This window comes from Rhinoraja longicauda, chromosome 2 (genome assembly GCF_053455715.1).
Source record: "Rhinoraja longicauda isolate Sanriku21f chromosome 2, sRhiLon1.1, whole genome shotgun sequence".
NCBI lineage: Eukaryota > Metazoa > Chordata > Chondrichthyes > Rajiformes > Arhynchobatidae > Rhinoraja > Rhinoraja longicauda.
This window is the reverse complement of record NC_135954.1, coordinates 8,674,002-8,686,874: the sequence shown is the minus strand read 5'-3', so window position 1 is coordinate 8,686,874 and position 12,873 is coordinate 8,674,002. Positions and strand designations below refer to the sequence as shown.

Genomic DNA, 12,873 nt, shown 5'->3' with positions numbered 1-12,873 from the left:
AATACCTTCGATTTGTACCAGCATCTGCAGTTATTTTCTTACACTCATTATATTACGTTATAGGTGTAATAGTTATAGCTTTGCCATAGTGTGGGCTGTGACAATTAGTAATTTGTGCAATGGCAAAATGTTACTATGTGTTTTGTTTAAAACTATGTCAAAATGTATAACAAATCTATTCCTGCCAGTCTATTACCCAATTGTCATTCTGCAGGCTCCCACATTCCATGAGAATTAATTTTTGTTATTTAGCAGTTAGTTAACTTAACCTCCATTTATGGGCTTTTGTACATCCCTGTTTTAAATGAACTATCATTGGTGACTGCTATCTCACTCTTCTGGACTTTGCTCCCTAAATCTCTATATTTGAGCCACGTCATTTTGCATGTCATTAATCTTTGTTTCTGTAAAGCATCTAAAAGTATTTTACAATGATAAAGGTTGTACAAAAATGTTATTTTTCATTGTGAATTTTTCAAACTACTGCCCCACAAAGAAGAAATAAGAAGAATTATTTATCCAGTTCATGGTTAATTAAATAGAATATTTATAAATAAATATTCATTTACCATCTGAACTCCGAAAATGCAATTTTTCTATTTTGAGGGCTTGTGATTTGTTTTACTCCACTGATTTCTCTTAACTGTTAATTTCCAATCCTACTTTGCATACTGGCTCTCTTCAAACTCAGGACCCATTGCTCAGCATGTTTTGGTGATATTCATGATTAGATGTATTAATTCATTGGACCCTATTATCAAGTTCTTAACTTGAATGGTTTTATAATGCTCTGTATTTCTAAAATTATATATTAGTATCCTATTTTAAGTTTTGAATTGTAAACAACTATCAGTGCATATTTGTTTCTTAACTGATTGTATTTTTATAGATTGTTGCAAAAATACTTGCATATCATTCTGAATAGAAGGAAGCAAATCAGTATTTTTTTACCACTTTGTGGAAAATCATTAGATATAAAATGGTGAGTAAATTCTTGTTTGAGAATTACATTTTAGTCAAGTCAAGTCAATTTTATACAAATTTTATTTGTATAGCACATTTAAAAACAACCCACGTTGACCAAAGTGCTGTACATCAGTTCAGGTACTAAGAACGAACATACAATGGCACACAAACATAACAGCACATACATAAACAGTTCACAGCGCCCCCTCAGAGGGCCTCAAACGCTACATTTTAGAATGTTTGGTAATTATTACTCCAGGGTTATATGTTACAAAATCAAAAGAGTTCTATGATTGACAGAGTTGAGGGAGACACACAGTTAGACCACGACAAGGGTGGGGGTTGGGGTCAGAGGAGGGCAGGTAAGTGGACGAAGGCTGAGGTGAAGTCTGGTGGGGAAATAGTGGGTGTTCAGAGAGGAGGGGGGCTTGAGAACTATTGTATAGGTGGGGGGTGGTCAGGGTAAGCTGGTTAGAAGAGGGGGAAGGGGAAGACCCAGTGACACCACCATTGAGGTTCCTGTAGAGGTGGGAGGGGAGCTGTGGGACCCAGGAGAGTCAGACCACGTAGTATTGCAATCTGTAGCATGGAGACTGTGTGAGTTAGTTTGAATGTTGAGACAGTTGAGTTAGTCCCACCTGTCTGCATTTGGCCCATATCTCCCTAAACGTTTCCTATTCACTCACTTATCCATGTGTCTTTTAAATATTGTTATAGTGCTTCTTTCCACTACATTCTCCTGCAGCTTTTTCCATGTATTCACCACCCTGAGTGTGGAAAATATTGCCCCTCAGGTTCCCATTAAAAGTTTTCCCCCTCCAACCTTAAACCATGTCCTCTGGTTCTTGATTCCCCTTCTCTGGGTAAAAGACTCTGTGCATTCACCCGATCTATGCCCCTCCTGAATGTATTTACCTCTCGAAGGTAGCCCCTCAGCATGTGCTCCTTTACCATAGAGTATTTAATATGGCTATGTCTTTCTTTTACATTTCTGTTATAGAAATATGTTAAAGGTTGTAGATATTGAATGTACTTTACTGCACAGCAGTAATATCAAAGAAAAGAATGAATACAGAAAATGGTTCCAGACACACTCCTTTGCACCCTTGTAGCATATTTTTAGAGGAGACTTGGCCCAAGGCATTTCACATGAGCATTGTGAAAAGAAAAGAAATTAATGGGAGTAAAAAACAGAAAGTGCTGGAAACACTCAGGAGGTCAAGCGTGGGAATATCGAGGGAAACTGCATGGAAACAGGCCCTTCAGCCCACTGAGTCCATGCTAACCATTGATCGTTCCCACTATTTCTATATTAGCCCACTTTCTCATTAACCCCCGACATAATTGGGACAATCTAGGATGGCCAATTAAGTACAAACCCGTACATCTTTGGGATGTGGGAGGAAACCGGAGCACCTGGAGGAAACCAGGATTGAACCCAGGTATCTGGTGCTGTGATGCAACTATTTTAACATAGAAACATAGAAAATAGGTGCAGGAGTAGGCCATTCGGCCCTTCGAGCCTGCACCGCCATTCAATATGATCATGGCTGATCATCCAGCTCAGTAGCCTGTACCTGCCTTCTCTCCATACCCCCTGATCCCTTTAGCAAAAAGGGCCACATCTAACTCCTTCTTAAATATAGCCAATGAACTGGCCTCAACTACCTTCTGTGGCAGAGAATTCCACAGACTCACCACTCTCTGTGTGAAGAAATGTTTTCTCATCTCGGTCCTAAAAGACTTCCCCCTTATCCTTAAGCTGTGACCCCTGGTTCTGGACTCCCCCAACATCGGGAACAATCTTCCCGCATCTAGCCTCTCCAACCCCTTAAGAATTTTATATGTTTCTATAAGATCCCCCCTCAGTCTTCTAAATTCCAGCGAGTACAAGCCCAGTCTTTCCTCATATGAAAGTCCCGCCATCCCAGGGATCAATCTGGTGAACCTTCTCTGTACTCCCTCTAAGGCAAGAACGTCTTTCCTCAGGTTAGGAGACCAAAACTGCACACAATACTCCAGGTGCGGTCTCACCAAGGCCCTGTACAACTGCAGCAGAACCTCCCTGCTCCTAAACTCAAATCCTCTTGCTATGAATGCCAACATACCATTCGCTTTCTTCACTGCCTGCTGCACCTGCATGCTTGCTTTCAATGACTGGTGCACCATGACACCCAGGTCACGTTGCATCTCCCCTTCTCCCAATCGATCACCATTCAGGTAATACTCTGCTTTCCTGTTCTTACCGCCAAAGTGGATAACCTCACATTTATCCACATTATATTGCATCTGCCATGCATTTGCCCACTCGCCTAATCTATCCAAGTCACTCTGCAGTCTCCTAGCATCCTCCTCGCAGCTAACACTGCCACCCAGCTTCGTGTCATCCGCAAACTTAGAGATTTGGCATTCAATTCCCTCGTCCAAATCATTAATATACACTGTAAATAACTGTGGTCCCAGCACTGAGCCTTGCGGTACCCCACTAGTCACTGCCTGCCATTCCGAAAAGGACCCGTTTATTCCTACTCTTTGCTTCCTGTTCGCCAACCAATTTTCTATCCACCTCAACACTGAACCCTCAATACCGTGTGCATTAAGTTTGTACACCAATCTCCTATGTGGGACCTTGTCGAAGGCCTTCTGAAAGTCCAGATATAACACATCGACTGGTTCTCCCTTATCCACTCTACTAGTTACATCCTCGAAAAATTCTATAAGATTCGTCAGACATGATTTGCCTTTGGTAAATCCATGCTGACTTTGTCCGATGATTTCACCACTTTCCAAATGTGATGCTATCACATCTTTAATAACTGACTCTAGCATTTTCCCCACTACCGATGTTAGGCTAACTGGTCTATAATTCCCCGTTTTCTCTCTCCCTCCCTTTTTAAAAAGTGGGGTTACATTAGCTACCCTCCAGTCCTCAGGAACTACTCCAGAATCTAAAGAGTTTTGAAAAATTTGACAGCTTCCATCTGTGGAAAGCAAAGTGATTAATGTTTCAGCTGTTACCTTAGCTGCGACATTAACCTATCTGGTATCATCCCATAAATATTCCATTTATTTTTTCCACATCCCCATACCTTATCTGGGATCAAAAACTAGCTTGTTTTCTTTTGATCACAGTTCTGATGAAGGGTCTTGGACCTGAATTATTAACTGTTTCTCTTTCAACAGAAGAAGTCTGACCTGCAAATTGTTTCTCGCCCTTCCTGACATCTGCATTTTACTATTTACACGAGTTAATAAATGTCTGAGACAAAACTTGCACATGAGTTGATATAAGGAACCTGGAATTATAGAGCGATATTGTAAAAGAGTTGTAAGCATTTTTAATCATTTTTTGTTTGACAAAATGGAGAATTATTGAGCTCCATTTTACAAGTGAAACAGTTATAGACAATAGGTGCAGGAGTAGGCCGTTCGGCCCTTCGAGCCAGCACCGCCATTCAATGTGATCATGGCTGATCATTCTCAATCAGTACCCCGTTCCTGCCTTCTCCCCATACCCCCTGACTCCGCTATCCTTAAGAGCTCTATCTAGCTCTCTCTTGAATGCATTCAGAGAATTGGCCTCCACTGCCTTCTGAGGCAGAGAATTCCAGAGATTTACAACTATCTGACTGAAAAAGTTTTTCCTCATCTCCGTTCTAAATGGCCTACCCCTTACTCTTAAACTGTGGCCCCTGGTTCTGGACTCCCCCAACATTGGGAACATGTTTCCTGCCTCTAAAGTGTCCAACCCCTTAATAATCTTGTACATTTCGATAAGATCTCCTCTCATCCTTCTAAATTCCAGTGTATACAAGCCTAGTCGCTCCAGTCTTTCAACATATGACAGTCCCGCCATTCCGGGAATTAACCTAATAAACCTACGCTGCACGCCCTCAATAGCAAGAATATCCGTCCTCACATCTGGAGACCAAAACTGCACACAGTACTCCAGGTGCGGTCTCACTAGGGCCCTGTACAACTGCAGAAGGACCTCTTTGCTCCTACACTCAACTGCTCTTGTTATGAAGGCCAACATTCCATTGGCTTTCTTCACTGCCTGCTGTACCTGCATGCTTCCTTTCAGTGACTGATGCACTAGGACACCCAGATCTCGTTGTACGTTCCCTTTTCCTAACTTGACACCATTCAGATAATAATCTGCCTTCCTATTCTTACCACCAAAGTGGATAACCTCACACTTATCCACATTAAACTGCATCTGCCATGCATCCGCCCACTCACACAACCTGTCCAAGTCACCCTGCAACCTCATGGCATCTTCCTCACAGTTCACACTACCACCCAGCTTTGTATCATCTGCAAATTTGCTAATGGTACTGTGGTGTATTATGATAAGAATCGACGAGTGAGACGGGTTAGCATACAACATATGGCCGCTTTACTTCAACACCACCAGAGTGGTAATACAGGTATCCCACAATGCTTTATACCCGGAACTACGGCAAGGCTCAGCTGCCAAAACACAAAAACTCAAATGGTAAATACACCACATTACCCCCTTTTTAAAATGAAGGTAATCATAAATAACTGAAATTAGCAAGTGCCTTATTACTGACAATAACCATTCTCAAAGTTACTACTATGCAAAGTTACTTGTTATCACTAGAGACCCTCTTGTAGTTTTAACATGTCTCAGTCCATCTGTGTGTTCATATTAATGAAAACAACTTAAACAACTAAACAGTCCTTCATGCCGAACATTTCCTTTTTTTTTTTTAATGAAGCTTAAGGGACACAGCGGTCTGGAGGCTTCCTGACCCTTGATGATCGGCGTGGACTCAGCGGCGCAGCAGCTGCAGCTGTACTGTCCACAGTCCCTGGCTCACTGCATGATGACATGTCCTCCGGCTGTGCGGGTTGGCTCGGTGCAGAAGTGTCAGTGGTTGAGTTTTCAGTGTCCTGATCCAGTCCATCTCCCATGACTCTGAATCTCAGCTGATCTCCATGTCTCCTGTAGGTGATGTCGGTGTCTCCTCCTTGTACTTTGTAAGACACCGGTCCTGTTTGTTCCACTATGACTCCAGGAATCCATTTGCGTCCTCCCCCAGCCGTATTGTATAAATACACTGGGTCAGCCACTGAGAAACACCTGTCTGCTGCACGGAGGTTATGGTGAAACTTCTGCTTGTACTGTTTTTTACGAACAGCGGCTGCTGTGTCCGGACGGATGAAATCCAGACGGGTGCGCACGTGTCTGTTCAGAAACAGGTCAGCGGGTGACTGACCAGTAGTGCAGTTTGGTGTGGTGCGATACTGCACCAAAAAGAGGGAGACCCTATCCTCAACATTCATTGCGGTATGTGTCAGCTTTTTCATTCCACCCTTGAATGACTGAACGTACCGTTCTGCCAGGCCATTCGAGGCAGGGTGACCAGGAGCACTTGTAGAATGAAGGATTCCATTCTGCTGCATGAAGTTTTTAAATTCCTCTGACGTGAACTGCGTTCCATTATCCGTGACAATGTGTTCCGGCAATCCATAAGCTGCGAACAGTCTTCTCAGTCGTGTGATAGTGGCTTGTGATGTGATGCTAAACATTTTAAACACCTCCAACCACTTGGAGTAAGCATCCACCACCAACATGAAAGTGTGTCCCAAAAATGGACCAGCAAGGACTATGTGTAGTCTTTTCCAGCTCTGGCCAGGAAATTCCCATGGATGCAAAGGCACCTGACGAGGCATCCTCTGCTCCAATTGACATGACTCACATGCTCTGCAAACTTGCTCCACCTCTGCATCAACTTTAGGCCACCATACGTACTTGCGTGTTAGTGCTTTCATTTTCACAATTCCTGGATGGCCAGAATGCAGCTCCTTTAACACAGTTTTTCTCAATTTTTCAGGAATCACCACTCTGGTGCCCCACAGGACACATCCTCGCTCTACTGAAAGTTCACATCTACGCGTGTGGAAAGCTTTCAGAGTCTCATCCACTTCAGCAGACCAGCCGTCCATGACAAATTTCAGCACCTTTGACAACACGTTGTCTGTGCGTGTTGCACGTGCCACTTGGTCTGCGTTCAGTGGAGCCTGCTCAAGATGTTCAGTTAACAGTGTGTATACGCTGTCAGTGACGGCTGTGGTCCCTGCGTCGTTTGTGTCAGGCAGCGGAACTCTTGAGAGGCCATCTGCATTACCATGTTTCTCTGAAGCACAGTACTCAATGTGATAATCATAGGCAGAGAGAATCATTGCCCATCTTTGGATTCGAGCTGCAGCCATGGTGGGCAGGCTTTTGCGTTCTCCAAACAGTGTTAGCAGGGGTTTGTGATCAGTCACAAGTTTGAATTTCCTCCCCCACAGGTACTGGTGAAACTTCTTTACACCAAAAATGAGCGCCAGTCCCTCTTTCTCAATCTGAGAATATTTCTTCTCAGCAGGGGATAATGTGCGTGATGAGAAGGCGATGGGGCGCTCCTCCCCTGTAGGCATTTTGTGTTGTATGACAGCTCCAATGCCATACGCTGAGGAGTCACAGGCCAGAGTGAGAGGAAGCTTTTGGTCATAGTGCACCAGGATCTTGTTACTTGTGAGCAGCGATTTGCACTTGTCAAAAGCTTTCTGCTCTCGACTTTTCCACTCCCACGACACCTGGTCTTTCAGCAACCTGTACAGGGAAGCAAGCACGGTGCTTTGGTTGGGCATGAACCGTCCATAATAATTCACTAGTCCCAAGAAAGCTCTCAGCTCTTTCACACAGGTGGGGGCTGGTGCATCCTTTATTGCTCTGACTTTCTCCGGTGACGGCTGGATGCCCTGGCTGTTTAACACATGACCCAAGTATTCGATTTGTTTCTTTCCAAACTCACACTTTGACTCCCTGACTCTCAGTCCGCTCTCCTGCAGTCTCTGTAGCACTTTATGCAGGTTTTGCAGATGCTCTTGTTCAGTTTTTCCTGTGATGAGGAGATCATCCAGATACACCACTACATCCAGATCTTTCATGAGGTTCTCCATGATTCTTTGGAAGATGGAGGGTGCTGCGCTCACACCAAAAGCCAGTCTGTTATAGACAAATAAGCCTCGGTGTGTGTTAATGGTCAACAGTTTTTTTGATTCATCCTCCAGAAGTACCTGCTGGTACGCTGAGGCGAGGTCGATCTTTGAAAACACTGTTCCTCCACTGAGGGTTGCCATCAGCTCCTCTATCCGTGGCAAGGGATAAGTCTCTGTGGTGGCAGCTTGGTTTACAGTGAGTTTGTAATCTCCACACAGACGAATGGTATGGTCCTTTTTTTCAACAGGAACAACGGGTGCTGCCCATTCACTATGTTTGACTGGAGTAATTATGTTGGCCTTTTCCAGTCGGTCCAATTCAGCCTCCACCCGTGCTTTCATGGCAAATGGCAGTGGGCGGCTTTTGCAAAACTTTGGGCGGGCCCCTAGTTCCACCAGAATTGTTGCTTTGACATCACGCAGAGTGCCAAGTTCATCTTTAAACACTTCAGAGTGTAACTCCAGTACATCCTGTATTGATGTCAGGTGAGGCATTTCCTTAATATGCTTTATGTCTTCCTGATGAGACTTGTCACTGGCATGTTTAATTTCTTTCCAGTTTAAGGTGAGCTTTTTTAACCAGTTCCTTCCACACAAAGCTGGTCCTGCTCCCTTTACCACAATCATTGGTAGCTGCTCACTCTGACTCTCATAGCTTCAGTGGCTTCAAACTGTCCCAACACAGGAATAACCTCCCCTGTGTATGTCTTCAGTGTGACTTCAGCAAGCCCAAGTGGTTGCTTTAAAAAGGTGGTCTGAAACAGCTCCTCTGAGATGATGCTCACGGCAGCTCCGGTGTCAATTTCTAGTTTGACTTCTTTGCCATTAACCACAAAACATGCCCTGTATGCTTGTTTACAGTTTTTGCCATTTACTAATGAAAATATGGGCAACACTATTTCTTCTGCCTCCACATACTTTGTGTTTTTATCAGTCTGTCGTTTATATCTGCTCTGTGTCGGTGCCGCCGCCACTTTTCCTCTGCATGCTCTTTTAATATGCCCGGTTTTACCACAGTTGTAACACTTTAAAGCGACACAACTGTGGGCTGTGATTTTTGCCGTTACATCTGTGGCAGTTCTTCCCCGTTTGCTTAGCCGTGTGCGCATCCACTTTATGCACTTGGTTCGGACGCGCCTCATGTCCCCGCAGCTGCTGCGTGTCTCTCTCTGCAGTCTCCATGCTGAGGGCGACTTCAAATGCCCGTGCAAAAGTCAGGTTGGACTCCGACAACAGCCGGCGCTGGCTTGCCTCGTTACAAATACCACTGACAAAACGGTCACGAAGCGTCTCGTTCAACGTCGCTCCAAACTCACAGTTAACTGCACACTGTTTCAGCTCCGCAACGTAACTGGTCACAGACTCGTCCGCCCGCTGGTTGCATCGGTTAAAGTGGAATCTCTCCGCAATAAGCAACGGCTTGGGTTCAAAATGAGTCTTTAAAATGTTCACAATGTCGCCGTAGGACTTATCTTTTGGCTTCAGCGGCTGCACCAGGTTCCTTAACAGACCATATGTAGATGCTCCCATCACACTTAACAGAGTAGCCACTTGCTTCTCCTCTGCAATGTCGTTAGCCTCAAAAAACTGCTCTAAACGTTCCACATACGCCGACCAAGACTCCGTCTTCGGGGCGAACTCCCCTATGGAACCTATGATAGGCATTTTCTGCTTGTTTTATCCTCGTCGCCAACTTTAACTGTGGTGTATTATGATAAGAATCGACGAGTGAGACGGGTTAGCATACAACATATGGCCGCTTTACTTCAACACCACCAGAGTGGTAATACAGGTATCCCACAATGCTTTATACCCGGAACTACGGCAAGGCTCAGCTGCCAAAACACAAAAACTCAAATGGTAAATACACCACAGGTACTTTTAATCCCTTCATCCAGTTGAGCTTGTAATTTATTTCATTGATGTATGTAGAACCTCATTGTAAATTGGCTGCTATCTTACCCCCACATAACCTCAAAAGCACTTTTGTGTGATGTCCTAGGGGAATTATGTATGTAAATAGAGTTTGTTTTTTATAGTGTTGTATCTCTTCATATTCTTTCTCTCTAGGCTTCATGACCAAGGACATAAGGTTGTTGGTGTGGAAATTTCTAAAACAGCAATTGAACAATTTTTCACAGAGCAAAATTTGTCCTACACGCAGGAGCTGGTACCAGAAATACCAGGTGCAGAAGTATTTAAGGTTGGGGCATTTCCATTTTTAGTCATTATTTATTTTGCCAAGAATATATTCTTTTATTACGCGGATATCATTATATTTTAATTTTGTTACAACCTCATATGTATTTGATCTTATCTGCACGTCAGTATCAAATAAAGTTGGAGCTCACAGTAGCACAGAATTTTGCTGGCAACTTTATTTACAAATGATTTGCACAAGATCAGGACTCCTGTTTAAACACTGAAGTTCTGAGCTGCTGGTTGAGCTTTGATATTTATTCCTTAGCGGTATTTCGTTGCTGGTGTCTGCATGGTGCAGAACCCTGTTGAGATTCCTCAGAGTTGACAGTGGATCTCAGATCAAGATCTGTAAATTTACCCCCTCCCTGACTCTCAGTCAGATGAAGGGTTTCGACCCGAAACGTCACCTATTCTTTTTCTCCAGAGATGCTGCCTGACCCACTGAGTTACTTCAGCCTTTTTTGTCCACCTTCGATGTCAACCAGCATCTGCAGTTCCTTCTTATGCATTCTGTAAATCTACAGCTGCAAAGATGAAAGTCAGTGTAATTTTAGCCCGAGGTTGAGGAACACCAATATGAAACTTTCATAACAAAATAAAAAGAATGGCAAAGACAAATGGTTAGTACAACAGGTTGCTATTCTTTTTAACATCTGGTGAGGTCTGTGGCTGAAAGATACAGATTTTGAAATGCATTTATCGGCTGAAGTTGCAGTATTTCATAGGCTGCATATTGCCTTGCAATATGTAAACTTGATGTTTCTTGTTTTTCCCATCTTTCTCCACCATTTTCCCCTACTGAGACTTGTGAGTTGTTTGATTGCACTGTTTGCTCTTGACATAAAGTGATTAAATGTTGGCGATTTTAGTGGAATCAAACATTACAAAAGTATAACTTAATTTCTGTAACTTGTTGTATGTTCTAATTCTTTGAGAGGAATAAGTAACTAAAGTCCTGATGTACTTTTGTTAAAGTTCGTTTTCTCTAGACAGACAACAATGCAACAAAGTTAGTGGTAAAATAGTAAAGTCTTTATTACGCCAGGCGGGAATGGGGAGGTCAGCACTGGGTGTCTTCAGATACCCAAGCTCACCTCGTGTCCCACTCTCCGAAACAAAGGACAAAACAATTTAGTTATATCTTTTTCTTATCAGTGAATGAGGTGACACTACTCACATCATGCTCATAACAAGGTAGTAAAGGAAATAAGACCATGTCCATTTAAGGTATTATGGCGAGTCCGAAACTTGTTGGTTGTAGAAGAAGTTTATTGCAGCCGCAATATTCGAATACAGAGTTAAACAACAAGGTAAAGGACAACCATCACAAACTTACTGTCTTCTTCGAAGACTTCGCCGAACTGGTAAATCGGGCGCCAAACGCGCACATGACATCGCTGGCCAATCAGCGATGTCGCTCCCTGGACCAATCCCCATGGTCGCGTTCCCACGTGACCTCGCTGGCCAATCCGAGGGTTCGACGACCTGGACCATTCTCTATGGTCGCTACATGACCCCCCCCAGAACCCGAGGTGCGGAACCTAGCAGGGAGCCGGATTTCGCGACCATAACGAGTACGGAGAGGGACAGCCTGAACCACAGGAGCCGGGGGTTCCGGACTTGGCGGAACAGCCGGAATGGGAGGTCCTGGAGGAACTACCGGAACGGGGGTTCCTGGAGGAGCTGCCGGAACGGGGGGTCCTGGAGGGACTGTCGGAACGGGGGGTCCTGGACTGAGCGAAACTAACGGAGGTCGGCCTCTCCTAGGGGTTTGACCGACCAGGACTGGTTGATCCGGATCCAAATGGGCAGGTTTGAGCCGGGACACCGAGACGAACTCACTCTTGCCGCCCATGTCTAAGGTGAAGGTAGCCGTTCCCTTACGCAAAACCCGGAACGGCCCTTGATAGACCCTCTGCAACGGGGCGCGATGGGAATCTTTTCGCAGAAAAACGAACTCACAGTCCTTCAGGGAAGGCGGTTCATGTACCATGGGACACCCATGACGTGAAGTCGGAACTGGAGCCAGGGAGCCCACCCGTTCCCGGAGAGACGCTAACACTGATGGGACTGTGGGCAGCTGGTCTGAAGGGTCCGGAAACAGATCTCCGGGTACTCGAAGTGTCGAGCCATATACTAGCTCTGCGGACGACGCACCGAGATCTAGCTTGGGAGCAGTCCGGATGCCCAACAGAACCCAAGGGAGCTGGTCTACCCAGTCCGGGCCTTCAAGCCTTGCACTGAGGGACGCCTTAAGTTGGCGGTGGAACCTTTCTACGAGTCCATTTGCCTGGGGGTGATATGCAGTCGTGGGTTGTAACTTGGACCCGTACAGTTCTGCAAGCGCGGCCCAGAGGGACGAAGTGAACTGTGGTCCTCTGTCAGTGGTAATAACTGCCGGGACCCCGAAACGAGCTACCCAATGAAGGGCCAAAGTCCTAGCACAAGACGCTGACGAAATATCAAACAATGGGAAAGCCTCTGGCCACCGGGTGAACCGATCCACCACCGTGAGGAGGTGGGTGTAGCCCCGGGAGGAAGGCAAGGGCCCGACCAAATCCACGTGGATGTGGAAAAAACGAACAGCCGGGACCTCGAAATCCTGTACGGGGGGCTGGACGTGGCGCTGGACTTTAGCGGTCTGACAGGGCACGCAGGAACGTGCCCACCCCGCTACCTGTTTCCGTA

At 45.1% G+C, this 12,873-nt stretch overlaps 1 protein-coding gene across 1 annotated transcript in view; it reads left to right on the top strand.

Moving 5' to 3' along the window:
* LOC144602098 (putative thiopurine S-methyltransferase) overlaps positions 1–12,873 on the top strand; it is a 55,724-nt gene that overhangs the window by 13,872 nt on the left and 28,979 nt on the right. Inside the window, exons 3-4 of the mRNA XM_078414806.1 lie at positions 890–982; positions 10,054–10,186. Coding sequence (XP_078270932.1) covers positions 890–982; positions 10,054–10,186 — 226 coding nt within the window. The remainder of the gene's footprint in view (positions 1–889; positions 983–10,053; positions 10,187–12,873) is intronic.